The sequence below is a fragment of the Thalia democratica genome, chromosome 3 (genome assembly GCF_965202585.1).
Source record: "Thalia democratica chromosome 3, ktThaDemo2.hap1.1, whole genome shotgun sequence".
In the NCBI taxonomy this organism is placed as follows: domain Eukaryota; kingdom Metazoa; phylum Chordata; class Thaliacea; order Salpida; family Salpidae; genus Thalia; species Thalia democratica.
In genome coordinates, this window is record NC_139167.1 from 39,214,044 (window position 1) to 39,240,120 (window position 26,077).

Below are 26,077 nucleotides of genomic sequence, written 5' to 3' on the forward strand. Positions count from 1 at the left end.
TTCTACTGTTTTTTTACGTCTAGTTCTCTTGTCCTTTAAGTATTAACTAATTTTTTTCTACAACTATTGTGAAGTTTTCGCTCTAGCTTATCATAAAATGTCGTAATTTCTTATTACAGCTTATAAATCGTTTTTTTATCTAATATGTGCTTACTAAAAGCTTTTCTTAATGAATGTTTTAATGCAAATTAAACAAAAAAAAGAATGGTTTTTTAGCTTTTCAAACTATTTTTAAAAAATATATAGCTTAATGTTACTTTTTGTATTCTAGTATTTTACATCTTACTTGTTTCTTGAACAACAACATTTTTTTAAAAATCATTGGTCCTAACTTACGAAGTATCCTTGTCAAGTCGCTACCACAAGGGTATAGTTTAACGTCTAATATAACTCTAACAGTGTATAAAGTATTTTTTGTAAGTGATGGTTACTATTGTTTTAATTCATCTGCAACAAAAAAAGTATTAATTTTTTTTCCCATTTAAAAAGATTAAATGTTAGATTAGCAAAAATTTTCATTTATACAAATAGTTTCTCATTATGTAACTAAATGAGCATCTTTTTACGTTGGTTCACAGGTATGCCAGAATTTTTAGAGTAATTTACTTTAATTTCTAGGTTTTCAAAAAATATTAATTTTTATGAGCACTCAGTATAATATATGTATAGAAATGAATATTTTTTAGACAGAACTCAGTTATTTTTTATAACCGTTAATAAAATTCAAGTATGTTAAAAAAATTAATTTATTTACTTAAGAGTATATATTTTGAAAAGTATTAAGCAAATCTTCAAATAATTTTTTGCCAAAAGGTGTTTAACTTGTCTATCTATTAAATAAATTTTCTTATTTTACCATATTTTTTTACATAAGTCAAAACTTTCGACAATTATTTTTATTATATAAAAGGGTATTACTCTACATTTTAAGTATTCAAAAAACGATGTTATCCTGACAAAATGTTATAAACATGTTGCTCATAAAATGAACTTTTTTCTATGCAATATAAAGTATACATAAACTTTCGGAGTACCTGCCTAATACTTGAATAAATGTCGAACCTGAGGGGGACTACCACAGTTTACACGTGGACAAAGTGACCACGAAGTTTGATTTTTGTTATCAAATAACGAGTTAGATAATTAGTTTCAAAGCTCATTATGTTTAGAGGAGTTTTAGAAAAGAAAGTTGTACTAAAGTTATAATAACAAAAAATACATGTCTAAAAACTTATAGTATAAAGAGTAAAAAGAAAGTTTAACTTAAGTAAGATCAATAAATTAATACATTATTGCGATACCTTAAAATTATTTAACTATTGAAATATTAAAATTTAACTTTTCTCCAATACTCATAACTTATATATACACTGTAGTTTAATTAAAAACAAAACTAACTCTTTTTAGAACCAAATTATAAAATTAATTAAACATACTTTGTTTCTTTAACACATGTAAACAGATATGAACTAACATGATTTAAAGTCTTAGAAGATAAAAAACTAAGTCAGTAAAAATTTATAAAAACAGAGAAATATCAGTTTTAATCTTTAATTAGTTCCAAACTTGCAAAAAAACAAAAAGTATTTTCAATATCATAAGTGTTCGGAATAAAACAAAGTTTTTTTGTACATACAGCAAAAACCTTATATGCTTGTTTCATTGTTCCGTTAAACAACAAATGTGGTTTTATTTAAATAAGCTAACACGTAAAACTACTTACATAAAATCCATCTTTTAATTTATAATTTTAATTATTTATCACTTTGCGCTGTTCGTTAAAACAATGCAGAAAAAGAAACGTATGCATTGCTTCAGCAAAACGAGAACTTTTTCAATGAAACTAAAGTGAGGCACAAAAAATAACCTGCTTATTTAGTTTAGTTGAAGACTTTCTGAAACTTTGGTAACAAATAAAAAGGCAACAGAAATAGAAACAAATATTATACAAACAGTCTCGTTGAAAAACTAGCAATAAACAGAGCAACCAAGCATAGAAATAAAAATTTATCAAGAAACTATAAATCCTTCAAACAGATGCAACCATCAACCGGAACGCTTGTTGTGAATAAGAAATTGAACGTTTTCACTTTTTATTCTGCCGGTCCTTGATGCTCTGGAAGCGCTTCCTCAGGTCGTTCAGGTTGTTGGTCGGTTTCTGAAGCTGGCTCGCTCTGACGCCACCTAACGACGGCCCTTGCTTCAACCTGCTGCCCGTTTGAGGTCGCTCCAACTTCGAAATCCTGGACGTCGGCTGTAAAAAATATTCTTTAAACTATACTGATATTGAACATTTTTTTTTTTTCATGTGGTGGTGATTTTAAAACATACAATTTTAAAGTTAATTTTATGGGAAGTTAGAAGGTTTTATTGTTGAGGATAGTTATTAAAACCACACAAACTGATCCACCGGAAAAGTATGTCATTGGTACTAAAATATTACAAAAAATAAATATTTATTTCCTATATTGTTTCTCTTATTCATATACAAACAAAGGGAACGGGTCACTTTTGCACGTGGCTTAAATGTTCTTTTTTTTTTGTTAAAGCGTTTTTTTTCAATAAATAAGTAGTTTTATAGTTCATTTTAAAATTAGATATTTTCAATTACACAAAAGTGTCGCTTCGTGCATTTCTGAAACCTACCCACAATCAATTGGTTTTTTTAAGGAAACTGAAGTATGTATTTGTAGTAACAAAATTTTATTTCGATAAATGTGTCACAGGAAATTTACTGTATTTTTCTAATTAAAAGACGTGTTTTTTTATAACATCACACAGGATTAATTACCTTTTAATTTATCCATTAAAAAAAAAATAAATACGCTTTTATTTGTTTGCAAAATTTAAAAGACATTACAATGTAATTCTTAACAAAAACTTTTATTTTAAAACTTTTAAACCCCATGTCATTTACAAAACGGCCCTTTATATGGAAGATGAGTTCAAAGAAAGCTAACCTTTTTAATGATATTTTCCTGGTCAGGGTTAATATTTTCGGCTTGATTAATTTTTTCTTGTAGAGGTTCGAGTCCGCAAACTGCCCTCATTTGCTGTTGTTTACATTTTATTTCAATATTAAATACCTAAACAGTACGATCGCTTAAAATTATAGACAATCTTGATATAAATCCTAGAAATTACCAGATATAAATCGATTCTTCAGCATAAAAACATAATATGTAATTAAATTGATAACGCTTAATTTCATCAAAAAAGTTAGTTTAAAAAATTAATTTCTGAATTATTCGATTTAAATAAATAATAGCTATTAACACCACACTAAAGAAATACTCAATGACTTTAGGAACAACCAATAACTTAACAACTTGACATAAACATCAAGAATACAAATCAAACATTTATTCTTAAGCGTTTTTTAAGTGTTGATAAATAAGTATAAAACAGAAAAACTGTATAAAAAATATTAATTTATTTCAAATTTAACTTTTTTACAAAGTAAATAGCTTATTAAAAGCAGCAATATAAAAAAAAAACTTTATAAAGCTTCCACAAATTTTCAAAAATAATAACTTCTAATACAAAAACTAAGTTTAAATAATTGACCTTGGAATAAAAAACAACTGAGTCTTAATAAAAAAATACCCAAAACAAGTAGTTAAGAATATTGAAAACCTAGTTTGCAAAATTAATACTTATAGCAAATACTGTAGTTCAAAATCTAGAGAAAAACAAATACTCTACAATGTTTTACATATTGTTTTGAGGCTAGTAATACTTAAAAATATATATATATCTATACAAAAATATTAAATAGAAAAAAAAAAAATTCTAAAAACTTAATTTAAATAAAAGTACAATGTAAAAAAATATCTCACATTTATATCATCCATGAAAGTTTTTCCTGAGTAATGTTCAACTGCCATTTCAGCTTTCTTAACTCGTTTAGAAATTGAATCTGTAAATTAAGCACACTGGTGTCAACTTCTAGATTTTAAGAAAATTACACTGGTCTAAACCAGATAAACACAACTGTATATTTTAATCAGGGTTGCCACATGTTTTCGAGAAACTTCTTCCAGGTTCTCGGAATTTCTTCCAGATTTTTGAACGTAAAAGTTTTTGTGCCTATCTTTAGTCTAAAACTAAGTTTAAGGTTAAAAAAAAATAAAATGATATAACAACATTGAAAAGATAATGTAAACCTACTTTACATGTGTTTTTTTTTTCTTTTTGATGATCACAATTTTTTTTATCTATATGATAGATTTTTGGTGTCAAATCGAAATTTTACTGCTTAACATATAAAAATTGTTTAATTAAGGTTTTTTAGTTATTTTTGTTTAAAATTTGTTTTCGGGGTTTATTTTCAAAATATCTTAAAATCCAGGTTTTTCCAGGATTTGTGGCAACCCTTTTAAATTACGGTTCAAAATAAAATATTACTACAAAAGAAAAATTACTAATTAGTTGAAAAAAATAAAAAGTTTATTTTAAACTTAAGATTAGCAAAATAAAATAAAAAACTTATACATACAGATTTGAAGTCTTATAGGTTATTTCAAACAGTTGAAGTTTTGAGCTTAAAGTTACTGGCTATAGTAGTGGTACAGTTGATTAATTAGTATAGCATAGTTTAAAATTTAAGACAAACAAAATTTTACTTCAACAAAAATTAAAACTAACATAACTTTTACTGAGAAAAACTTTAACAAGTAATTTTTTGTTACACCTAATTAAAATAGACCTTAGAGAAGAATAACTTAAATTAACATTTAAAATTACAAGAATATTTACAAACCATGAAACATAGTTTTGCAAACCAATGATAAAGTTACTTTACATACATTTTAAAGATTTTTCTAAAAGTGTTACTTTATCCTAAAAAATTATTAGATCTGCTTAATATCATAACACTAATATTTAGTTAACATTTTCATATACCATTATCTTTTTTAATGCTTTAATAATTATGCGGGATGATAAAAAAAATGGACAATTTTTTTTTATCATTATTCCAATTTAGAAAAGATAATCAGTTTTTAACTATTATAAACCTAATTCTTACTGATCAAAAATTTCTCGATTACTAAAACTTTCATAAAAAAGCATTTAAATTTCAAAATGTTTAAAGTCAATAGAACTCTCAGCTACACATTTTTTTCAAATACCTAAATTTTCATCTTTATCAATATCAATTCGCTTGAGCTTTTGTCTGATGTAGTTCTTCATGCAGTTTAATGATAACCCGTCTATTTTTGAGTCAATATCAAACTGAGGATGCGTTTGTTTAAATACATAGATGTCCTCAATTGCCTGCACCAAAGTAATAATTTTGAAAATAATGTAAACGTTATTTAATTTTAAAATTTTCATTAACTTTAAGTTATGTATTAAAATCCAAAAAAAGGGCTTTAGAGTTAAAAAACAACTCATAACATTTGTTAACTAACAAATTTCAAAGGTTACAATTTTATGTAAGCAAGTACAGACTATTAATTCAACAGACAGGTTATAAAACTAAAAAACAAAGGTTAATTTTAAGAAAGTAAATTAAATAACCTCATCCATCGTGTCTCCTTTTGACAATTTTTTGAAAATTTCTGCAAGTTTGCCTTCAACAGAAATAGTATTTTCTTTCATGTTATTTTCTCTTTTCTAAAAAAAAAACCATGAATAACATCCATGCATAACATAACAATCTTAGTTTTATATACAAACAAAACGAGAAAACTGCTAACAAACTTGTAATTTAGCTTGTTGCACCATGGACTTCAGCTGACTGGTGCTCACTTTGAACTGCTTGGCTGCCAACGACATCATTTGAGACTTGGCGTTGTCGGCCACTAGATCCAGTGACAAAACAACCTGGAAAATATTCAATGTGCCACTAAACTTCAACACAAGCTACATCACACAACTAATTAGTTTTTTTTTCGAAGCTTTTATTGAAAAAGGACTAAAAACAAAAGTTCAAATTGTATAAACTTTGTCTCGCTGCATTTTATCGTAGAGGGTGGTGGCGACGGTCTTTATTGTTTTCAGCATGAACTTCTTGTCCGCCCGGTCGGTCACTTTTCCGGCGACCTCCAGGATGACCTCGCTCCAAACGGCCGGGTACCTGTGGTTCGGCGGGAACTCGTTCCAGTACTCGTCGATTTCCAGCAGAAACCTCGACAGGTTTTCCGTTTCCTGGCGGGTTTGGTGAACTAACTTTTTATCTCACGTTACAAATAAACTAAACATTAATATTGGCCAAATATTTATTTAAAATTCAGGGTTAAGTTTTATAAAATGACAATTAAATGCTGCAGTTGATTAACGTGCTAGTATGAATATACAGTTAATAAAAACTCACGTTGTTTGCAACTTGCGCGTCTTTCATGACTTTTCTCATCACTCTTATGTGGCACTGCAGTAAAAATAGTTTTTAATTTATTAAAACTAGTTGCTGCACAAATATCAATTTTAGTTTGTCTATTAAAACTAAAATTATAAAATACATTTCACTTAACTAGACGTATAAATTTTTGATACTCAAGAGCAATAATAAATAAACAATAATATAAATATGCTTTAATTTTGGAATACAACTCAAATAATTTATGTAGCTAAAATGCTTATAAACAAACTATCTACTTTCGCAGATATTATTTATCCCATGACACAAAACTATTTTCGAAACAAATAATGTGTTTACCTTCATAGTGAGAGTGTAGAAATCAACTTTTTGTTTCAGCTTCACTTTATCATCCCTGTCACTTTCCAACATGGGCGCCTGACTAACTGCAAACTTCACCAATTTCACTGTTGCACTAAAATAAGAGTTTTTATTTAACAATAGTAAAAAATTACATTCAAAATTGGATATTTATTTTTTACCACTTGAGTAAAAACCATATTAGCATTTATAATAACTTTACCAATAAACAAAATACAAATATTAATCTCCTAAATCCATACTTCAAAAACTACACATTTAAAATTTATTTAAAAATAAAACTATACTTTTTTTTTTTGATCTCAATCTTGAAAAAAAAAAATTAATTAAGCAAAAAGTTCAAACCATTCTAGTTTTTATGAATATTTTTTTCTAACCATTTCTAAATACTAACTTTATGCAAAATAAATAAACTTCATAGACAAACATATTCAACTATTAAGTTTATACTTATACATGTAGCATATAACAAAAGTTTCACTATTCACCAATTAAAGCTTAAAACATAATAATATTACAATTTAAAATAAGAATTGATACAACAAGACACAACACAGTTATTAACAGGGCAAGCTGAAAAAAAAATCTTGACTTTTTTAAATAAAATTCTTAATCAAAGCCGATTAAAAATTCATAAACAAAAACTTGAAAGATTTATTTTATTCCAAAAATTCAATTCAACCCTGAAAAAAGATGAATTGGAAAAGCAATTTGTTTTGGAAATCACATTAGCAAAATGCAGTTTTTAGTGATGTTAAACTTTCTAAGAAAGAGCATCTTTATACCAAATTTTCTGTTTTTTTTTTGTTTTTCCTGACTTTGTGGCAACCCTGTGTTAATGCTAAGTAGCTAGTTAACGCGAACACATAATTCTTACAGCACACAAAAAGCATCAAACTAAAATCATCAGACTGACCATCCGAGCACCAGTGAGCTGCACTTGTCGAGAAGCTCGTGGATGGTCTTGTTGATTGTTTCGATGAGCAGGTGACCGTCGTTGTCGCACAAGCACTTGACCAGCCGCGCGTCAACGGCCAGGTTGCACACGACGCGCATGAAGTTGTACAGGGTGTGGGAAGTCGCGCTCTTAACAAGCTCCGTGTTGGTGAACAACTGAAAACAATTGTTTATGTCTGAATCATTTTGTATCAAGGTACATAAGATCCTATTTTGTTAATCAAGTTAATTTTGTTACATAGATTTTAGCTGAGAAGAAATAATTTTTTAAGATATGATGGACAAAATTTATTCGTTTAATTACTTCAAAGGAGCAAACTAGTAAAACAAATAACAGTACTTCGTTTATAACACATGTTTTTATACAGACGAAAAATACTTTTTTACTTTATCATTGTTATAAAATGATATTAGATACAAGATTTATTCATTGTGAAAATCACGATTACAAAATATCTATTTTACAATTCTATTGATGGAATACAATTTTGTTTTTGATCAAATATTTTAAATAATGTTAAAAAAACACATTTCGACAGAATAAAATTATTATAATAAAAAAAAAAAAAACTGAATACTTACAACCTTTTTTAAGATTTTAAACTAGGAAAATAATGAAAAAATAAAGTACACAGTAGAATATAGATTAAAAAACTATTAAAAAATTTAAATAGCACTTACCTGCTTACAAACTTGAAGATAACTTTTACAAACATTTGTAAAAAGTTGTTTCAATTCCATGGTTGCTTTCGGAGAACTTACTTCAGACAGGGAGCTGAAATTATAGAAATAGTTTTTTAATTTTTTTTTACTGAAATTACGACAAAAACTTTACTAGCCACTTACATTTCGGTCAAACTTTTCAGTTTTGTTGTAATGTTTATGATGAGTTGGTCGACCCTTTCATCGATAAACTCAAATTTAGCCATAATTTCTGAAATCTGCAATAAAAAGTTATACTCATTACCTATGTTTTCAAATACTTTTCTAACTCAACACCGTTATGTAATCTTTACAAGTTTTAAAGCCAACCAACCTGGTGAATAGCAGTGAGGCAAACGTTGTTGTCCGTGTGAATCAGTCTGGACAAAACCAAATCGACTTGCTCCCTGGCGTTTGGCGTCAGCTCGCTGTTTTTTTAATTTTAATTAGAAAAACTGAAAGATTTCTAATACAGTTTAAACTATAGAAAAAAAATAACAAAAATAGTATGTATTTTCAAAATATTAAATTGCCAATGTGTTTGTTCACCTCTTAGATTACTTAGAAAGCTTCATGAAAAACAACGTGGAACTGTGTTATAGATAAATATGTACCTCAATATAGTAAGTACTTTGCAAATTGTTTTTATTGTAAATTTAGTATGAACATCTCAAGAATTTTATACACTTTTCATTCGCAACAATGTACATACTCTTGTGTCAGCCATTCGGGTGTGGTGTAAGTTGGAACGGGAATTTCGGAAAACTCTTTGAACTCCTCGTCAATCACTTCGATTTGATCTAAAATTTTCTGAATGTCTGGGGGAAGACCCGGCTTCATTTCAGGAAGTTTAGGCTCGTCTCTTAATAATTAATATAAACTATTAAGTTATTAATTTAAACTAAGTCTATAAACTATTCTAATAAAAGCACAAACTTATTTTGGGTAAGAAATTATCTACATAAATAAAGTTTATTTGAATCAAATTTTAACTGCTTACCTGTTTTGATCTCCTTTTTCATCAACAACGTTACTTTTTTGTTTTTCGTTGTTTGTAGGTGCTTCTGGTTTTACTTTCATTGAACTTTCTGCAATTTTAAATTACCTAGATTCACGTAAAGTAAAAAAGCTAAAAAAAAATAAGTTTATAAAAGTTAAGAAATAAGAAAAAGCTAAATTCTGAGATATAAAACTGAACTAAATGAACAATTTTAGTTTTACGAAACAAAATACTACCGTTTCACTTTTCAAACAAATCAAATAAAAAACCTGTCGCAGTACTTGGTCTTTGCAATTGTTGTTGAGAAGCTCGAACATTCGCAGTTGAATTACTTGTAGTCGAGGGTCGAACTTTCGCACTTCTTTTAATTCGCTCCTCCATCATCGACATTTCTTTCTCCTTCAACTACAAAAGCAGTATAAATTTGTAACGACATACCAAAGTACAGATGATGTACCAAAAAATAAATTACATATTTTTTAAAGCTGACTTCTAAAGTAATTTCTTTAAACAAAAATCTAAAACAACTCACACTAAAATTGTCAAACTAAAAAAAAATACATAAAGAGTGCTAAAGTAACAGTATCTTATTCTGGTAAAACTTTATTTTTATCACGTGAATTTAAAACAAAAGCTCGTATTAATTTTCATAACAGTTTGCACACGTTTATCAATCACTCAAAAGCTTAAGTGAAAATTTACATGTCAACAAACTGCACACACACATACTTTAACCGTTCTAAATTGAAAAGCTCGCATTTTGTAACCGACTGCAACTGACCTTGCCGGCGAACTTGTACACGTCGTCGCCGATGTCGTGGTACGCCGAGGTGATGACGTTCAGCGCCGAGTCCCTCACCGTCTTGTCCTTGTCGGCGATGAACAGCGCCAACTCCTCGCAACCCTTCTTCACCGACGGGTCGAGCACCTGCCTGCACCCGTACTTCCTGATCAGCTTGCCCACCACGTCCAAGCAACCTGATTGGACAAAATTAATGAAACACGTGCACGAAACGGGCGCGCTACAGTTCAAATTTTAAGGTCACAGCTGAAAAAGCAATGTATGTTTGAAAAATATACAAAATGTGTATGTAAGTCCAATTAATACAAATAAAATATTTTCTTTTTTTTTTTAATTACTTTCTGATATATGGCTAGAAAATTTTTTAAATATAGTAATTTTTTGTAAATTTCAAAATTCATTTTTAATATTTTTCTTTTCAAAAAACAAAAAAAAATTGTAAGTATTAGTTAGACCTACGTACGCATATTTATTTAAAAAAATATATTTCACTATTAGATTTTTGGCTCTTTAAACATATTTTTTTAAACTTGAATTGTCATGTCGCCGTAAAAAACCTTTACTAAAAGATTGCAATAAACTTAAGAAGTGGATATGAGGAATTTAAAATGCTTCATAAATGAAAGCCTTACCCGAACGTTGCTTGTTTATTTTGCACTTGGTCAGACCCCTCATGCAGTGCACGTACATTTTTTTGCTATCGAAGACTTCCATCAACAAGTCCATTATCTCGTGGACGTGCTTCCTTATCTGGTCTTTGCCGTCACCAATCTTAATGAATAGATTATTAATTTATATAAAATTTAATCTAATTTTATATCATAAGATATGCTAAAAATGTGGTAAATGTTTATTTTAAACTTTGCATGCTCTATAAAAAATAATAAAGTAGATAATTCAAAGTACACGTTAAACTTTATAATGTGTTAACGCTAAGGAATAAAACTGATAATCTTATAACGATTAGTTTTATCAAAACAGATATCTGCTAAATAACAATTAACCACCTTAATTACAATTGAAGGTAGGAAGGCACTTGCTTCCCAATCAGACATCTTTAAACTTTTTTCATCTAAAGTTCTTAAAAATGTTTTGATGTACTCAAAAGATTTCAGGTGGATTGTTGTGTTGTTTTCTTGCAATCTTAGAGTAAACCATTTTACTATGACGTCACTGTTGGCTAACGTTTGCTCCCAATCACTTTCTAGTGCCTATATATGTTAAAACAACAAAATTTAAAATGTTATACAATTAACAAAACAAGAACTACTTTGAGCACTAAAATTATCTGATAATCTAAAAATCACAACAAATTATCCAGTTTTATAATTTTCACTTTCTAGTGCCTATATATGTTAAAACAACAAAATTTTAAATGTTATATAAATAACAAAACAAGAATTACTTTGAGCACTAAAATTATCTGCTAATCTAAAAATTACAACAAATTATCCAGTTTTATAATTAACAAAAACTTTACATCAAAATAGATCAACTTACATTAAACGCTAGATTGATAAATTTAAACTATCTAAAATAAGAAGCATAACATAAGTATATTTTATCTTCAATTACTAAACTTTAGATTTCAAAATGATAACAATTTGCAAAAGACCTTTTTGAGTTCAGCAATAGCCTTTCTTTGTTTAGTGGCATCGTTACTGAACATATCTGCTAATACTTGAGAGTCCATACAACAAGTCATTTGAGTTTTCAGCTGCTGCACTAGTTCATCCTTTGGTGAGTTCCCTGTCCATTTAAGCGCCTGTAGTAACATTTATACTAGATTTTGTACAAATAAAGTTAAAAACATTCTATTGCTTTCTTAAAAACAAATTATTACAAAAAAGAATACGAGACTTCAGTTAAACATATCAAAATAGGAACAAAATTCATGTTAACAATAAGGATTTTAAAATGGTATTATCTGAAAAATCTACTGAAAAAACTTTAATTTTTACCATTCTTACCTTAAAATTCTTTTCATCTTTATGTCTTGATTCCTTACCAGATTTTTGAGCGATGAAAATTGAAGCTGGTTTCGGTGGCTCTTCTTTTGCAGATGATTTAGCTGCAGGAGCTTTAGTGGTAGACTTTTTCTAAAAGAATTTAGAGATTTTAATTTATCAAGAGTCAAATACTTTGTAAGTAAGAAGTTTTAAGAACAATCAGGTTTCGAAAATAAGCTTGTTTTAAGTATATAATTCTACAGTCTATTTCGATCTAATGCAATAAATACCATTTTTATAGAACTAATTATAAACCACTAACAACAGTTAATGTAACCACATTCAGTTTTACAGAGAAATATAAAGTTTTATTTCATATAACTTTGAATTTAATTCAAGCTTTTCGAAAGTTAGTAGCTTAACATACCTTAGGAAAAGACAATGGTCCTAAAGCAAAAAAATACTATCTAAGTAATTAAACAACAAATGAATAACTAGCGATCATAATTATTTTAATTAACATAACCACTAATATTTAAGTAAAGTTTTTACTCATAACGTACTTTAATTATTTCCTATCCCTATGGCTCAAAAACTACCTTAAACTCTAAAAAAATCTATGAGATAAAACAATTGCTAGTTAGTAAACTAAATAACATAACTTATCTAAACAACTAACAGACAAGGCCGACTTGGCGCTTTTCACCGTTTTGACTTCTTTTGTCTTTTCACCTGCAGGTTTTTCTTCGTTCTTGGCTTCAACAGCCGGTTTGGAAACGGGCTTGGATGGAGCACTTTCTGCTTTTTCTTCCTTTTTAGGCAAACTCTGACTTGCAGTCTCCAGTAAAGAAGTGATGTTGTTTTTAGATGAAGCCTATTTTTAAAAACAATTATTATTTTGACATACATAACTTGAATTATACTCAGCGTGTGTTTTATTTCAGACAGGCAAAAACTTAGTTAAAAAATAAAAATTTTATTCAAAAATATAATTTCTTAAATTAAAAAGTTTATAATTTAGTCAAGAATTTAATAAAATAAAATGAGGACTTACTGAAAAAAAAAAAATAATAATAATAAATAAACACCAAATTACATAAATAAAAATAGATCAGTTTTAAAATTTCATTTTTATCAGTTTTAAAATTAGAACTAAAGTAAATAAACTAAATTAAATTTAACTGTTCAGATATGGATGAAGTAAACAGCCAGAATTAGCAATTAACTTTTAAGTAATGGGTTAAAATAACACTTTATTACTAAACAAGTAGTTAGAACACGTTTGTTAAACAACTACACATCGATTTCATACCCCCAACTTCGCAGTGAGCTGCAGCATCTTCTTGTGCGACAGCTGCCTGACGAGCGAGGGCAGTATGGCGGTGGCCGACGTCCTGACGTCCTTGTTTCTGTCCTCGCAGCACGAGTACACCTGCTTCGCCACCATCTCCACGTTCTCCCTGCAGCTTGCCATCTGACGCGGCGAAGCTTCCATCAACCGGGGAGCCAGCCATTTCGGCAGCTGTTCAAGAAAAACGTTTAAAAATTATTTTTTTTTTAATTATTCAAAATATTAGAGGCAAAGACTAAAAAGACTGTTTTTGTAGCTTTGAAATTTTTAGTTATTAAAATTTATTACTGTTATATATTAAACTTGTTAAATTTTTGCTACACGAAAGAACAAAGGTCTACGAACTTCGATTCTGAGGTAGATGAACTTGGGGTTGGCGAGGCAAGTGGCTATCTCATCGTTGGCAAACCACATGGACAGCTTGGTCTTCTCAATCCACTTGTCCATACACGCCAGTGCACATTGGCGAATTTTCGGCTGTTAATATAAAGTATGTGAACTTAATTAGTTTTTAGGTGTAAAATAAGTTTTTTTTGAAGTTGAAGTTGGAACACTATAAAATTTATAGATTTAACTTTTTCACTAAATTTTTTTTTTTCTAATTTTATTATACAATTTCATCAATTACCTTCTAAAAAAATTGCATCAACTAACTTCTAAAAGAAAAAAAAGTATTACATTCTTTGACAATACTAAAGCTTATGGTAATTAAAATTATTGCAACATTTTTCAAATGAATAAAATCCTGTTTACCTTACTTTCAGCAAGAGCTAAGACCATACCGTTCATAAAAGTAGGCAAGTGTTGAGCACAACTTTTCTTTGATAAACTATCCGCTAATTGCGATAACAGTTCTAAGACCGAGATTAACTGTAGAAAATTGTAATAATAAAAAAACATTTACAAGACTTCAATAAAACGTGTATAGCGGCATACTTCTGTTCTATTCAACGAAATGTTAAGACACAAAAATAATTTTTTTAATTAGATTAATTTAAGTTCAAAAACTTACTAAACAGCTAATATTTGAGTTTATATTGGAGTAAATCAAAAAAATTAAACTTTCTAACTAAGGTAGGGGTCGGCAGCCTTTTATAAGTCGCAGGCCGCAGTGCATAAAAAAGGTCTTCCGCGGGCCAAAATTATTTTAAAACAGTTGTAGTAATCAACAAAAAATACTATTTTAAACCAAAAATATGATAAAATAAGCCATATTTAAGCACTAGATATGAGTAGTTAAAATTAAAAGCCTAGTTGTAAGCTTTTACCACAAAAACTTTTCGTACAACTGTTTTTCAAATGGTATATTTTAAGCATGACCTCGCGGGCCGCAGTTTGCCGTCCCCTAAACTAAGGCATCAAAAAAATATATTACAAGCTTTAAAAATGAGATAAAACTTTTATAACAATGTAAACTATACTTTTTTAGCTTTGACAACTTTATAAACTCTAAGAAATTTAAGTTCGATATTTTACATACACTTGTATGACACTTAAAAGTTTTTACAAGTTAATTTTATTTTTTTGCATAAAAGGCTTAACTTTACATTTAAAAAACTAACAAGCAGTTTGTTACTGTCTTTAAAACGTTTTTTGAGTTCATCGGGCAAATCTCCAAGATTGCCTTCAACAAACTTAGCGGCACTCAAGACATTCTGCACAGTATCAAGCGCTTCTTTGCGATCTTTCCATTTGGAGTCACTCATTTGCTGCATTATCTTCTCGGTCATTTTACCGCTAAAAAATATTTGTAAAATTAGAAGAAAATAACCTAGTAGTTTTATCAAATACATTTATAATATTGTACAGCCATAGCTTACAATAAAGCATGTACTTGTTTTTCACAACTTGTACTACAAAAAACTAATTTAAAGACTAAACTTTTAAAAATTTTACATGAAAAACTTTGTTTATTTAAACTGGTGACTTTAAGAAAAATTAATTAAGAAAAATCACTACGAGTAATAATTTTCACATGATAACACCAACGCAGAATAAACGTTCTTTCAACCTACTTTAAATTCAAGTTGTAATCGCTTATAAAAAGAAAACTTGTTTTACCTGAATCACATAACTTCAAGATGATCAAAAGAAATCACAAACCTGATATCGACTCTTGTGACGAGGTCGTCCACGTTCAGTTCTTCTTCCTCTTCCCCGTCTTCTTCACCCGCCCCTCCGCCATCACCCGCTTCACCCGATCCACAATCCTGCTTCTTCTTCGCTCCCCTCGTCGGCTTCGGCTTCTCCTCGTCTTTCACCTGCAAGAGCACAAAAATTTAATGGGTTTCAATAACAGTGGGCGGTAGAATTCAAGTGTTTGAAATTTATATTTTTTGTATAACTTTAAAAAACAAAGATTAAAAATATTAAATAAATTTTTTTAGGTTAGCAAAAATTCACACTTACTAAACACTTTTTTTATAAGACATTTTAATTTACTCACACTATTTACTACAGCTTCGATTTGTGAGAGGACTTGTTTGTTTTCAGCTTGAAAAAAGCTCATCACGGCAGCCTTCAAAAACAAGGCGAGACTTCGAGTCAAGTCCAGTCCTGCTTTTCGGACAGCCTGTTACATATACGAACAATTTTTACAAACTATGGTGTAATCATAATAATAAAATTTATGCTTTTAAGTTCATAAATACATACAAGTGTCAGAGATAACATTTAAAAAAAATTACCGAATTTGATCCGGCAAAGGCGGTTTTGGTGACGCTGATGAAAACTTTTACATCACATTTGTCCATTCCGAACTCCACCAAACTGTTGGCCAGCCACTTCAAAGTTTCAGCTTGCGTCTTCGGACTTTTCTGAGCTATGCCGTACTCAGCTATCTAAAATCATCAACAATACACTAATAAATACAAAAAGTGTAAACTTTGAAATTAAAATATACCTAAATAAAAATACAATACAGTTAATTGGATGGAAAGATGTGTAAAAAAGTAATTTTTAAATCACTATGACTCGTATGACTAACTTGTGAAGACAGCACAGGGTAACTTGTGTTTTCGCAAATAGCCGTCAGCGCTTCTTGAGAGCTTTTGCCGCATTTTATGTCGCCAATTTTGTCAATGAGCGGCTTCAAACACACATCAACTGACTTCCTGCATTTTTAATTTTTAAATTAAGAAAAAAAAATTACATGTAAAAACTTTGTAATCAAAAATATTTTTCAAAAATAAGTAAAAAGTAAACAAATTAAGTAACTATGCGAGTTGTTTAAAAAAAATAAAAATGTTTTAATCATAATGATACATACTTTTTTCATGATATAACATTATAACTAAACTCACATAATAGATGAAGACTTTTTAAAATAAAATAAATTTCAATAACATATTTTCACAAATTAAAGAAGTTTTAATCTTAACCTCTTCAAAGCACTTTTTTAATATAAAATTTTACAACTACTTTGTTTATTGAAAAATAAATTGTTGTAAGATATAATCAACATGATTCTTATTAATTTTTTCTAGCTTTATTAGCTTTAAAATTATGATGTTTCATTAAATAAAACATAAACAATAGTTTAAAATGCAAAGCTTGTTTTAATTACACAAAAAACAAATATGTTAATTAAAATCTTAAAAAATATTTTATAACCAAAAGATGGCTTAAGTTAACACATTATGTTTACTACGAAAGCGAAACTGCAGTTGAAAATAAGCTGAAGTACACAAAACAATTTATTTTTAATAAAATTAAACTTTTTAGTACTTTGATTGTATTTTACTATTTCAATTTTTATAAATATTGATTAGGATTGTTCAAGTTTTTTACAAACTGTATTTACCTGCCTAAATAGCAATTTAAAATTATTCAAAATATAACTGCATAAGTATTGTGATATTTTTTTAAACAACTTTTCGTTTAGCAGAACATTTTAGTAGCATAAAAAACAATCTAAGTGCGAGACCAACTTAATTTAAAAGATAAAACTTACATGGAAAACTTGGAATTTTCAGCACAATACTGGACGATGGCGAACTTTTGCTTCATGCAGTTGAAATTGGAGTCTTTAAAGCCGGGCTTGTGCATTGCCATAAACTTGATGACGGCTTGTGACGGAATTTCATCGTCAGGCGTCATTTTCAATTTCTAACAATTATCACGTTTCACTTAGTAGTGTGACATTAAAACAAATTCACAAAAAGTAAGTGTTCATGAAAGTGTAATTTTATATTTTCAAAACAAACTTTCATGAGTTCGGTTGTAATTTGTAAGTTGTAAAGTAAGTTAAATAAACATACTTCAAAAAGTTTTAATGTAGTAGAAAACGAAAAAGTATTTTATTTCTTTAGCGTAGTAAACAATAAAGCGAAGAATGCCTTAAATAAATAATCTTCAAAAAGTTGTTTATCTCAATTTCGCAGCTTTGTTATTTTAACAATTTAATAAATTTGAAATAAAGCGATGACTTCGTTTTAACAAAAACTTTAAACTACTTATTTATTTTCATTTTCACTAAGTATTACGTGATAAAACACGGAAAAAGTTAAAAATTGAAGCTTTAACTTAAAATCAAAAAAAAAAAAAAATTATAATGTTGTTTAAAAAATTATATATTCAAGATTTATTAACATTTGTTTTGAAAATAAAACAACTTCTAGAACTTTTTTTTCGATGTTTAACAAATTTGATTTACCAATAGTATGATTTTGAAAATTTCCAAACTAAACTTAAAATCCTCTACAAAAAGTATATTTTTCAAACAAATCAATGAAAGTGACAAACATTGAACAAAGCCTGCAATCCCTCATTTCTTTCCTTCCAAACAGTGTTCATCAGCTGAGCTTTTACCTCATCTCCCACCAACGAACTTATTTTCTCATCAATTTCTTCCTCGCCAAGCTCCTTCTCATCGAAAAGCTGATCTCTGATAAAAAAATGTTTGAAAACTAATAACATTAAATCAAAGTACATAGTTTTCAACGAATAAAACTTGATTTTAAGCTTAAAAATGTTTTTTTTTTAAGCGAATGATTTTCTAAAATTTAATACAGCTATTCCAAACTCGATTATTTTTTTAATTCTTAGGTAAAATATACATTTGATGATCAAATTAGTGAACTTATCAAACTAAAGCGTAATGACTTGAAGCTAAGATAAGCTAAAAATACATTATACATACTTTTGATAACTAATCATTTTACATGCACTTTAACTAACTGGGATTTCTTAGAATGATCTATTTTTTAAATCTTGTAAACATATAAAACTAAATGTACGGCTAAATGCTAAGTGAAAATTGGAAATTAAATTCTCAAACAAAACAACTATTAACTTTTTAGGTTCTGGTTTAGCGGGTTGGGCAGTTTTTTTAGCGCCTCCTTTGATAACTTTCTTTGGTTTCGTCTTGTTAGCTGCAGGTTTCGCCTGCAACAAGCGAAAATTATAATTGTTTCTATTGTTGTTTTACTTAAAAAAGTATTTTTTAATAACAAGCAGAAAGAAAAATATACATTTAAAAAACGTACAGCATGAAATACTAACTCAACCAATTTTAAGATATAAAGTAATTAAAACTATTATTTGGGAATTACTTTTGAATTTAAACAAGCAAAGTACAAGAAACTTACAGTTTCTGGTTTCTTTATTACTGGACCGCTCGGTTTTACTTCAGCTGGTTTGGGCGGGCCAGAGGAGCCTTCAGGTTTAGCCGGCGCAAGTTTTGTCGCACAATCACGAATCTTGAATATTTTTAAAATAGAACTATCACACAAACGTAAAATTCGATGAAATTGAAACAAAACTTTTCATTCTTAAAACTTGCATAAATGTTATTAAAATTAGCTGTTAAACAACAACTTTAAAATTCATGTCAAAATTTAAATTATAAAGTATCAAATTCGCATACTTTGTCCATTTTAATTTTGTCAATGTCACCGAGGAAGGGTGCCACTTTGTTTTCAGTCATTTTGTACACGAAAGCGGCGATGGACTGGTACGAGCCTTCCCTAACGTCCGGCGTTCCATCGCCCAAGTTCTGTTGACAATTTTAAAGTAGTGCTTACACTTGCCTTAAAATAAATTCAAAAACTAAACACTAAAACAAACTAAAAACAAAAATTTAAAATTTAATTTAACAAGCCTTTAAGAAAACTAATAAAAGTTATATTATATTATAACCAAGTGTTAAACCATTTTTGAGTAATACTACAAAATATTATGTAGTTCGTATTTTTAATGTAAAAATGCACTAGAAACTAATTAATAACTTATGGCAAAAAATAAGTTATCTGTTAACTATTAGATTTCATAAAGTAATTTAAAATTAATTTAACTTTTTTTATAAAACTTTTTTTTTTAATCAATCTAACAAATTTAACAAGTATGATTCTAAATTTAAGTAAAAAATTAAGAAAAATATATCTTTAACAAAAACAATTACTTTTTTTAATGGGTCGAACATATTTTTTATCAGCGGTTTATTGAACTGTGAGCTCTTCATCTTGAGTAAAGTTCTTGACAGAAAGAATCCTACTTGAGCCTTTACACCTGGATTTTTGTGTGCCAGGTGCTCTAAAATTGACTCTTGTATATTTGCCATTGGAATCTGAGTAATATTTATAAGACTTTTAAAAACTTATGAAAGATATTTTTACGGTGTAGTTTAAAATTTATAACATTTTTTTTTTCTTAGTTAGCAACTTTAATTTGTTATGTTCAATAATTTATATTTTCAAAATAAAAATAACACTATAAAAAAAATTAGAGAAAAGTTTTAAAAAAAATTAATGATGCGTCCTAAATAAAAATATAGCTACATACTAGAGAAAAAAACATTAATATATTGCAAAATACTTAAACATTAGAAACAACAAACAAAAAAAGTTTATACACATAAAATAACAAGTTAAAATCTATAAAACCAAGCAAAACTAAATTTTGAAGTATTTTTTTTTTTAATAATAAACTTGGAGAATTAACTGAATAACTTACAGTTTCAGCGACAATGTCAGTAGATACTTTCAAAGCTTGAATCACGTTCGCCTTCTTTTCTTTGAACCTGGCAAACAAGCTTTCCAACATCAGAACGGCGTACGGTTGAAATTTTTTACGCAGACCCGCCGCCAGTTTGCCAACTATTTTAACTGCTATCACCACGAGCAGAATATTCGTGTCCTTGTCTACAACCTGCAATGTTTCAAAACTTCTCAAAATACAACTCAACGTACGATTGTAGAACGAGTAACTTAGTTAGGACAAAATAAAACTTTGAAAGTTCAGCTAGTACAAGCTTTAGTATAAATTTTAAATAGGTAAAGTTATAATTTAATGAAAAAAAAAACCTTTTTAAGAGCTTTCATGAGGTCGGCATAGTCGCCGGCAACCAGCCTGGGTTGACACAACCCGTCTACGGCCTCCAACATCTCTTTGCGTTCTTGCCACTTCTTTGCTGCCTGCAGCAACAAAACAACTTATTAGTAGAAGTATTAAACTTTTTTATGGATTTTTTTGATTGAATAATATAATATTTTTTCATATTTTTCTTTTAGTTAAACACTCCACAACCTAATATTGCAACAAAGCTTATTAGTAAGACTAGCTTGTTCATAAGAAGTTCTTAATAAAATCTAACTTTGTAGAAGACTATCAATTGTATATTAACAAGTATAAGTTCTGATTGAAAATTTTGGTGACATTTAAAGCTAAAGTGTGCAAACAAACCCTGATGAAGCAATAAAAAGAACACTTTTTTTTATAAACTATTAACGTAAATTTTAACTATTAAAGTAGACCAACATTTTGTGTATACTGTTGTATATATATTATGGTTAGAGGAATCAAGTTAAATTGAAGATTATTATATTGAAAAATATACTTACTACAAAATATCACAGCTTGAAAATACGTTCAGCAGTGAAACTGAGTTAACTGCCTGATTTTGTAATGAATATATTTTCTAATACTCCTTTATATACCTAACAACACAGTAATACCTACCTTAAACCTAATTTAATTTTAGATCAAATTGTAATTATCAAAAAGCATTTTAAAATTGTTTTATCAAACTAACAATTTGGTCGTAAAATTTTTTTGGAAGTTTGGACAAAATTTCCACAGGTTCAAGCATGTCATAAGGATCTACAGCTTCCTCCTCTTCTTCAGCTTAAATAAAAATGTAAATATTTAGAAAACAAAACCGGTTATTTTCTGACATTAATAACTCACAAAACTTTAAAATTCTAAAGTATACACCTTAGTTGAAATCAATAGTATACACAATAGTAAATAAATCGATACCTTCAGCGTCATCACCTCCACCACCACCTTCCTGCTTGCTTTCAAACTTTACCTTCAAAGCTTGCTGGCTTTTCATGAACCTGGTTTGTTCGCGCTTGCCCTCGCTCGCCGTCTTCTCCCACTCTGCTTCCAAATCTTTCAGCTTTTTAATTAGTTTTTGTTAGTTGTAGGTTGGGCCAACTTAAATTTTGTAGCACTTGAAAAAGATTGTTTAAAAACGAATTTAAATACTTTCTAATGAGATTTACAAGAAGGAAATACTGTATATTTAGCTATTTAATTAGTTACCTTTTTTGGAAGATCTGTTACAAAAGTAAAAAAAAAAACTTTAATTTATTTTATAAAATGCAGATTAGATTGGGCATAGGCAGTCTTTTTTTAGCTTAAGAGAATAGAATGTTTGCTTACTTATTGGTTTTGAGTTAGTTGTTAAATCTAAACAATAAAAAACATTACGATCATTAAATATCATTACTAATTTAATTTTTTAGTATTATAAGTTAATAATTCAAATATTAAAAACCATTGTGGCGTTTATGTTTTGTAGAGGTGCTTTGATAGCATCTTTGATCCATCTGAAAACTTCGACGTACAAGAGTTTAGTGGCTTGTCTTACATTTTTGTCCCTGTGGTCCATCAGTTTGCTTTTCATTGAAGATTGTATCAGAGGTTTCACTGCGATCACTTTGTTCCCAAACAACCTTAAAAAAAACAATAGTATAGAATTTATTGAAAAAAATAAATTGTAATATTTTCTTTAATAAACACAATAAACATTAACAGGCATGTTTATACTTTTAGAACAAACATGATTTAACGCAAATCACTCACATTAAAGCTTTAGTCAGAGTTTCAACGCATGCTTGAACGATTTTAGGTTGCTTGTTGGCAAAGCCCTTGATAAGCTCCTCAGCCACTAGTTCTTGTTTGTCCAGTTCGACATAGTTCATGCACAGCTCCTGCGCTTGTTCCTTCAATTTCGGCTTGCTGTTGAAACATTTCAGCACCACACCTGATACAACTTCGCTAGCAGTTCTGTTAAATACAAACAAACATTTTGTACCTGATATATAAAATAACTTCCTTTGTTTAGAATGCAAACTAATAAATTTTGAAATTTTATACACTTTTAAATTAACTCAACTAAAACAATATTATAGCACAAAATATTATTTTAGAATACATTGAGAATATTTTGAAATACTCAATATAGTTTAAAACATTTTATATGACTACTTACACTTCTTTAAAAAAAATATGTGTATTATAGGTTTTTGAAAACTTAATTAGTTTCTTATTCATTACAATAATTTATACGTAACATAATAATACAAAAACAATAAATTACTGTACATTGAAAACACAAAATTAAATAAAACATTTATATATTATGAATAGAAGGAACCAATAAAACAAGATTAGTCACAAACTGTATATTCTATTTATAAATAGCTTTAATATTTGTTTTAACTTAATAAAACTTTAAAAACAAATTAAAATTTTTGTAAAGATTGCTTTGAAAGTTTATTTATATTTTTTTTTATACTTTTAAAGTACAGCTATTGAAATTCCATAGAATGCTTTAACCACAACTATTTTTAATTACAAATATTAAAGTTTGAAAACTATAGTTTCTTTTTTTAATAACAAAACATATTGTTTATTGTAAATGTATAGAGAAATACTTACTTTCCAGCAACATGTGCGTTTTGTACGAACAAATTTGCTGCTTCCACTGCCTGAATCCTGTTCAGTTCATTTGTATCAGTAACAAATTTTTTCATCAACCCCAAGTATTTGCTAAATTGAGCACTTTTTTCATCTAAAGTTGGAAAAAGTTTTATGCATTCTTTATAACCTTCAGCTCTTGCTTTCCACGACTGTGTATTGAAAAACAAACAAATTATTATTTGTAAACTTAAAACTACTAAATTTAAGTTATAAACTAAAAATTATTTATAATACACAAATAAAACTTAACAATTAATTAAAACAAACTTTTACAAAGATTTTTAAATTATAAAACAAGTATTATTAGGATAAACAAACCTTGTGGGCAACTTTTTGATCGGTGGGTAGCTTTTTCCATTCGTCTTCTTCAGTCATTTTTAATTTATTTAACTGAAAAAGTTAACAAGCTTGTAAACTTAAATTATTTCCTAAACTTAGCTTTTAATATTTTATACATATTAAAAGTAACGGCGATTTTTAACAAAAACAAACATTGACTCTTATATGTAACTTAAAGTTTAATTAAAGTCAGTTTTTTATAGTACAGTGCTTATTCACTTATCCGGACACGTTGGGCAAGATTTTTCTGTAAACATGTCCAGATAACCAAAATTCCGGATAAGTACAAAAAATCATTTTTTTCATTCAATAATTTAACTGCTGCATATAAATCAATGCATAATAAAAGTGTTATGGTAAAAACAAATACATAGTAATTGTGAAAACTTTTTATACAAAGAGAAAAAACAGACATAAAGAAAAACAAAAAACTTTGACTAAATTTAAAGTCAATTTAACAGAAACATATCACTCCTAACAAACTAGTTTATGTTAGAAGTTTTATTAAAATAAGAAAGAATAAATGTTTGTTTTAAATTTTTCTCATGTTTTTTAGAATTTATAAAATCACTTAAAATTTTCTTATAGTATGAATGCTTAAGTATTTGTATCATACAAAGATTTAATGTTTAATATTTAAAATTTTTGAATCTTCTTCTGACCAAAACTGTCCAGATAAGTTAGCGTCCGAATAAGTGAATAAGCACTGTATATATGAACTTTAATTTACTTATGGGCTAAAGTCATTTTTATAAAAAGATTATGAAACAAACATGTAAACTACACTTTTTTTCTTTTAGAATTTTCTATGAAACTTAAATATTCACTAAAAACTATTTTTATACTTATTTTTTAAGCGATTGGCCTCTTAATTTTAGAAAAAGTTTTTTTTTTTTTTAATTGCTATAAAAATTAAAAAAGAATATTAATAAGTATTTTATGATAAATAGAAAAAAAAAATTTCTTTAACATAATTCTAATAAATAATATTAAGTTCTTACACTTCGAATGTTTAGTATAAAGTTTAAACTTAAAAGTTATGAGAATGATTGGTTAAAAACTGTAGAAAATACTTTAAAGGATTGCCGCTCTTTGAGTCATAAAAACTATCCTGAGTCATCCTGAATTTTTTTAAATTCTTTAAACCTCATGTTCACTTTTCTTCTAAATAATAATAATAAGAAGAAGAAGAAAAGTTGTATAAATATGCATTTGCACTTGATGCTTAGATAAATATAGTTCTACAAAATAATAAATATTAAAAACAGATCAATTAAATCTTATTGAAGATCTAGAAAAAAAATTTGTCCTGCAATTTATAAAAATATCTAAAAATTACGCTGAGTTTTAAACAAATAAAAAACTATTTAAATCAGCCTGAGTCACCTTGAGATTTCAAAAAATTTCAAAACATGAGTTATCTTGAAAGTGTAGCAACCCTGTTTTTACTGAATAGTTTTTTCTTTTTATTCTATAAAGATCATGTTGAAATTTCCAAACCTATACCAGTATATATCAAGAACTAGTTGAATTTTTAAAAAACAATAAAAGCAATTGTTAGTATTAGTTAGTACACATCTTCAAAATGAGATCAACAAACATGTAAAAAACTGTCTTATCCCTTATGTCCTAAATATATTTTTTTTGTTGATCATAAACAACCATTATAAAAATTCTCTTAATATGTGCAAGTATTTAGATATAAACACTCCAATACCTAGTTTTTACAGCACAGGGAAAGGCACTGTTTTAACATATATTTTGAATAGAAAAAAATATTAATTTAATTTTAAAAATTTAAATTCTGTTTTTGGTTTTAGATATATTTATTTTAAAACTTGCAAGTAGCAACTCTTAAAATATGTTGGGCTACAGCTCAAGTATCTCTCTAAGACAGGGTTTCCCAAACATTTTTTATAAGGCTCTCTTTAAAGAAATAAAAAAACAATGGTGCCTCTCACAAGACTTCTCAAAAAACTACCCTTAAATAAACTTGAAGTTTTTTTGCTCTTCACCACAAATTTAGAACAACTAGAGTAAGTTTCAAAATATGGTCTCTGCCTTGTTACCTTTGCTGCTTATGACCTCCATGGCCATATTACCCACTTTGGGAAAGCCTGCTTTAAATGTCGATAAAACTTTTTTATTTTTTTTACATTGACAATGAAAAAATTTAAATTTACTATCATAAATACCTATACTTCCTACTTTTATTTTCATAAAGTCATAATATAAATTTTTGTAAAATAAACTATATTATTTCTACTTCAAGTTTAATTTGTGATTTAAATATCTAAAAAATCAATTA

General features: G+C 28.0%; 1 protein-coding gene across 2 annotated transcripts; it reads right to left on the bottom strand.

The window, feature by feature from the left end:
* Positions 1-1,503: 1,503 nt before the first annotated feature.
* Positions 1,504-23,816, bottom strand: LOC145832011 (cytoskeleton-associated protein 5-like). Of its 2 annotated transcripts, XM_082939377.1 has the most exons (44): positions 23,749-23,816; positions 23,389-23,579; positions 22,531-22,734; positions 22,223-22,400; positions 21,700-21,841; positions 21,473-21,564; positions 20,745-20,855; positions 20,395-20,589; positions 19,844-20,008; positions 19,310-19,438; positions 19,032-19,142; positions 18,737-18,828; positions 18,187-18,328; positions 17,396-17,550; positions 16,430-16,556; positions 16,131-16,283; positions 15,890-16,015; positions 15,547-15,704; positions 15,006-15,180; positions 14,197-14,313; positions 13,789-13,920; positions 13,405-13,614; positions 12,772-12,966; positions 12,114-12,242; positions 11,759-11,908; positions 11,151-11,354; positions 10,776-10,914; positions 10,123-10,319; positions 9,611-9,746; positions 9,342-9,429; positions 9,054-9,203; positions 8,676-8,769; positions 8,486-8,580; positions 8,321-8,414; positions 7,599-7,795; positions 6,662-6,776; positions 6,320-6,373; positions 5,950-6,153; positions 5,707-5,829; positions 5,524-5,619; positions 5,133-5,277; positions 3,840-3,919; positions 2,961-3,053; positions 1,504-2,254 (listed from the first exon to the last, which is right to left on the bottom strand). In XM_082939377.1, exons 1-44 carry the CDS (start codon positions 23,803-23,805, stop codon positions 2,087-2,089), a joined length of 6,108 nt encoding a protein of 2,035 aa, XP_082795503.1. In that variant the 5' UTR covers positions 23,806-23,816; the 3' UTR covers positions 1,504-2,086. The 2 variants fall into 2 exon arrangements, with proteins under 2 accessions (XP_082795503.1, XP_082795504.1); XM_082939378.1 differs by lacking the exon at positions 2,961-3,053.
* Positions 23,817-26,077: the final 2,261 nt, after the last annotated feature.

Bases quoted from the DNA above. Each gene is read 5' to 3' on its own strand.
- LOC145832011 (XM_082939377.1), bottom strand. From the start codon at position 23,805: ATGACTGAAGAAGACGAATGGAAAAAGCTACCCACCGATCAAAAAGTT. The intron at 12,243-12,771 runs GTTAGTTGTTTA...AAATTCTTTTAG, and splicing joins GCGCCAAGTCGGCCTTGTCT to AAAAAGTCTACCACTAAAGC. The intron at 5,830-5,949 runs GTTTATACAATT...AATATTTTCCAG, and splicing joins ATAAAATGCAGCGAGACAAA to GTTGTTTTGTCACTGGATCT.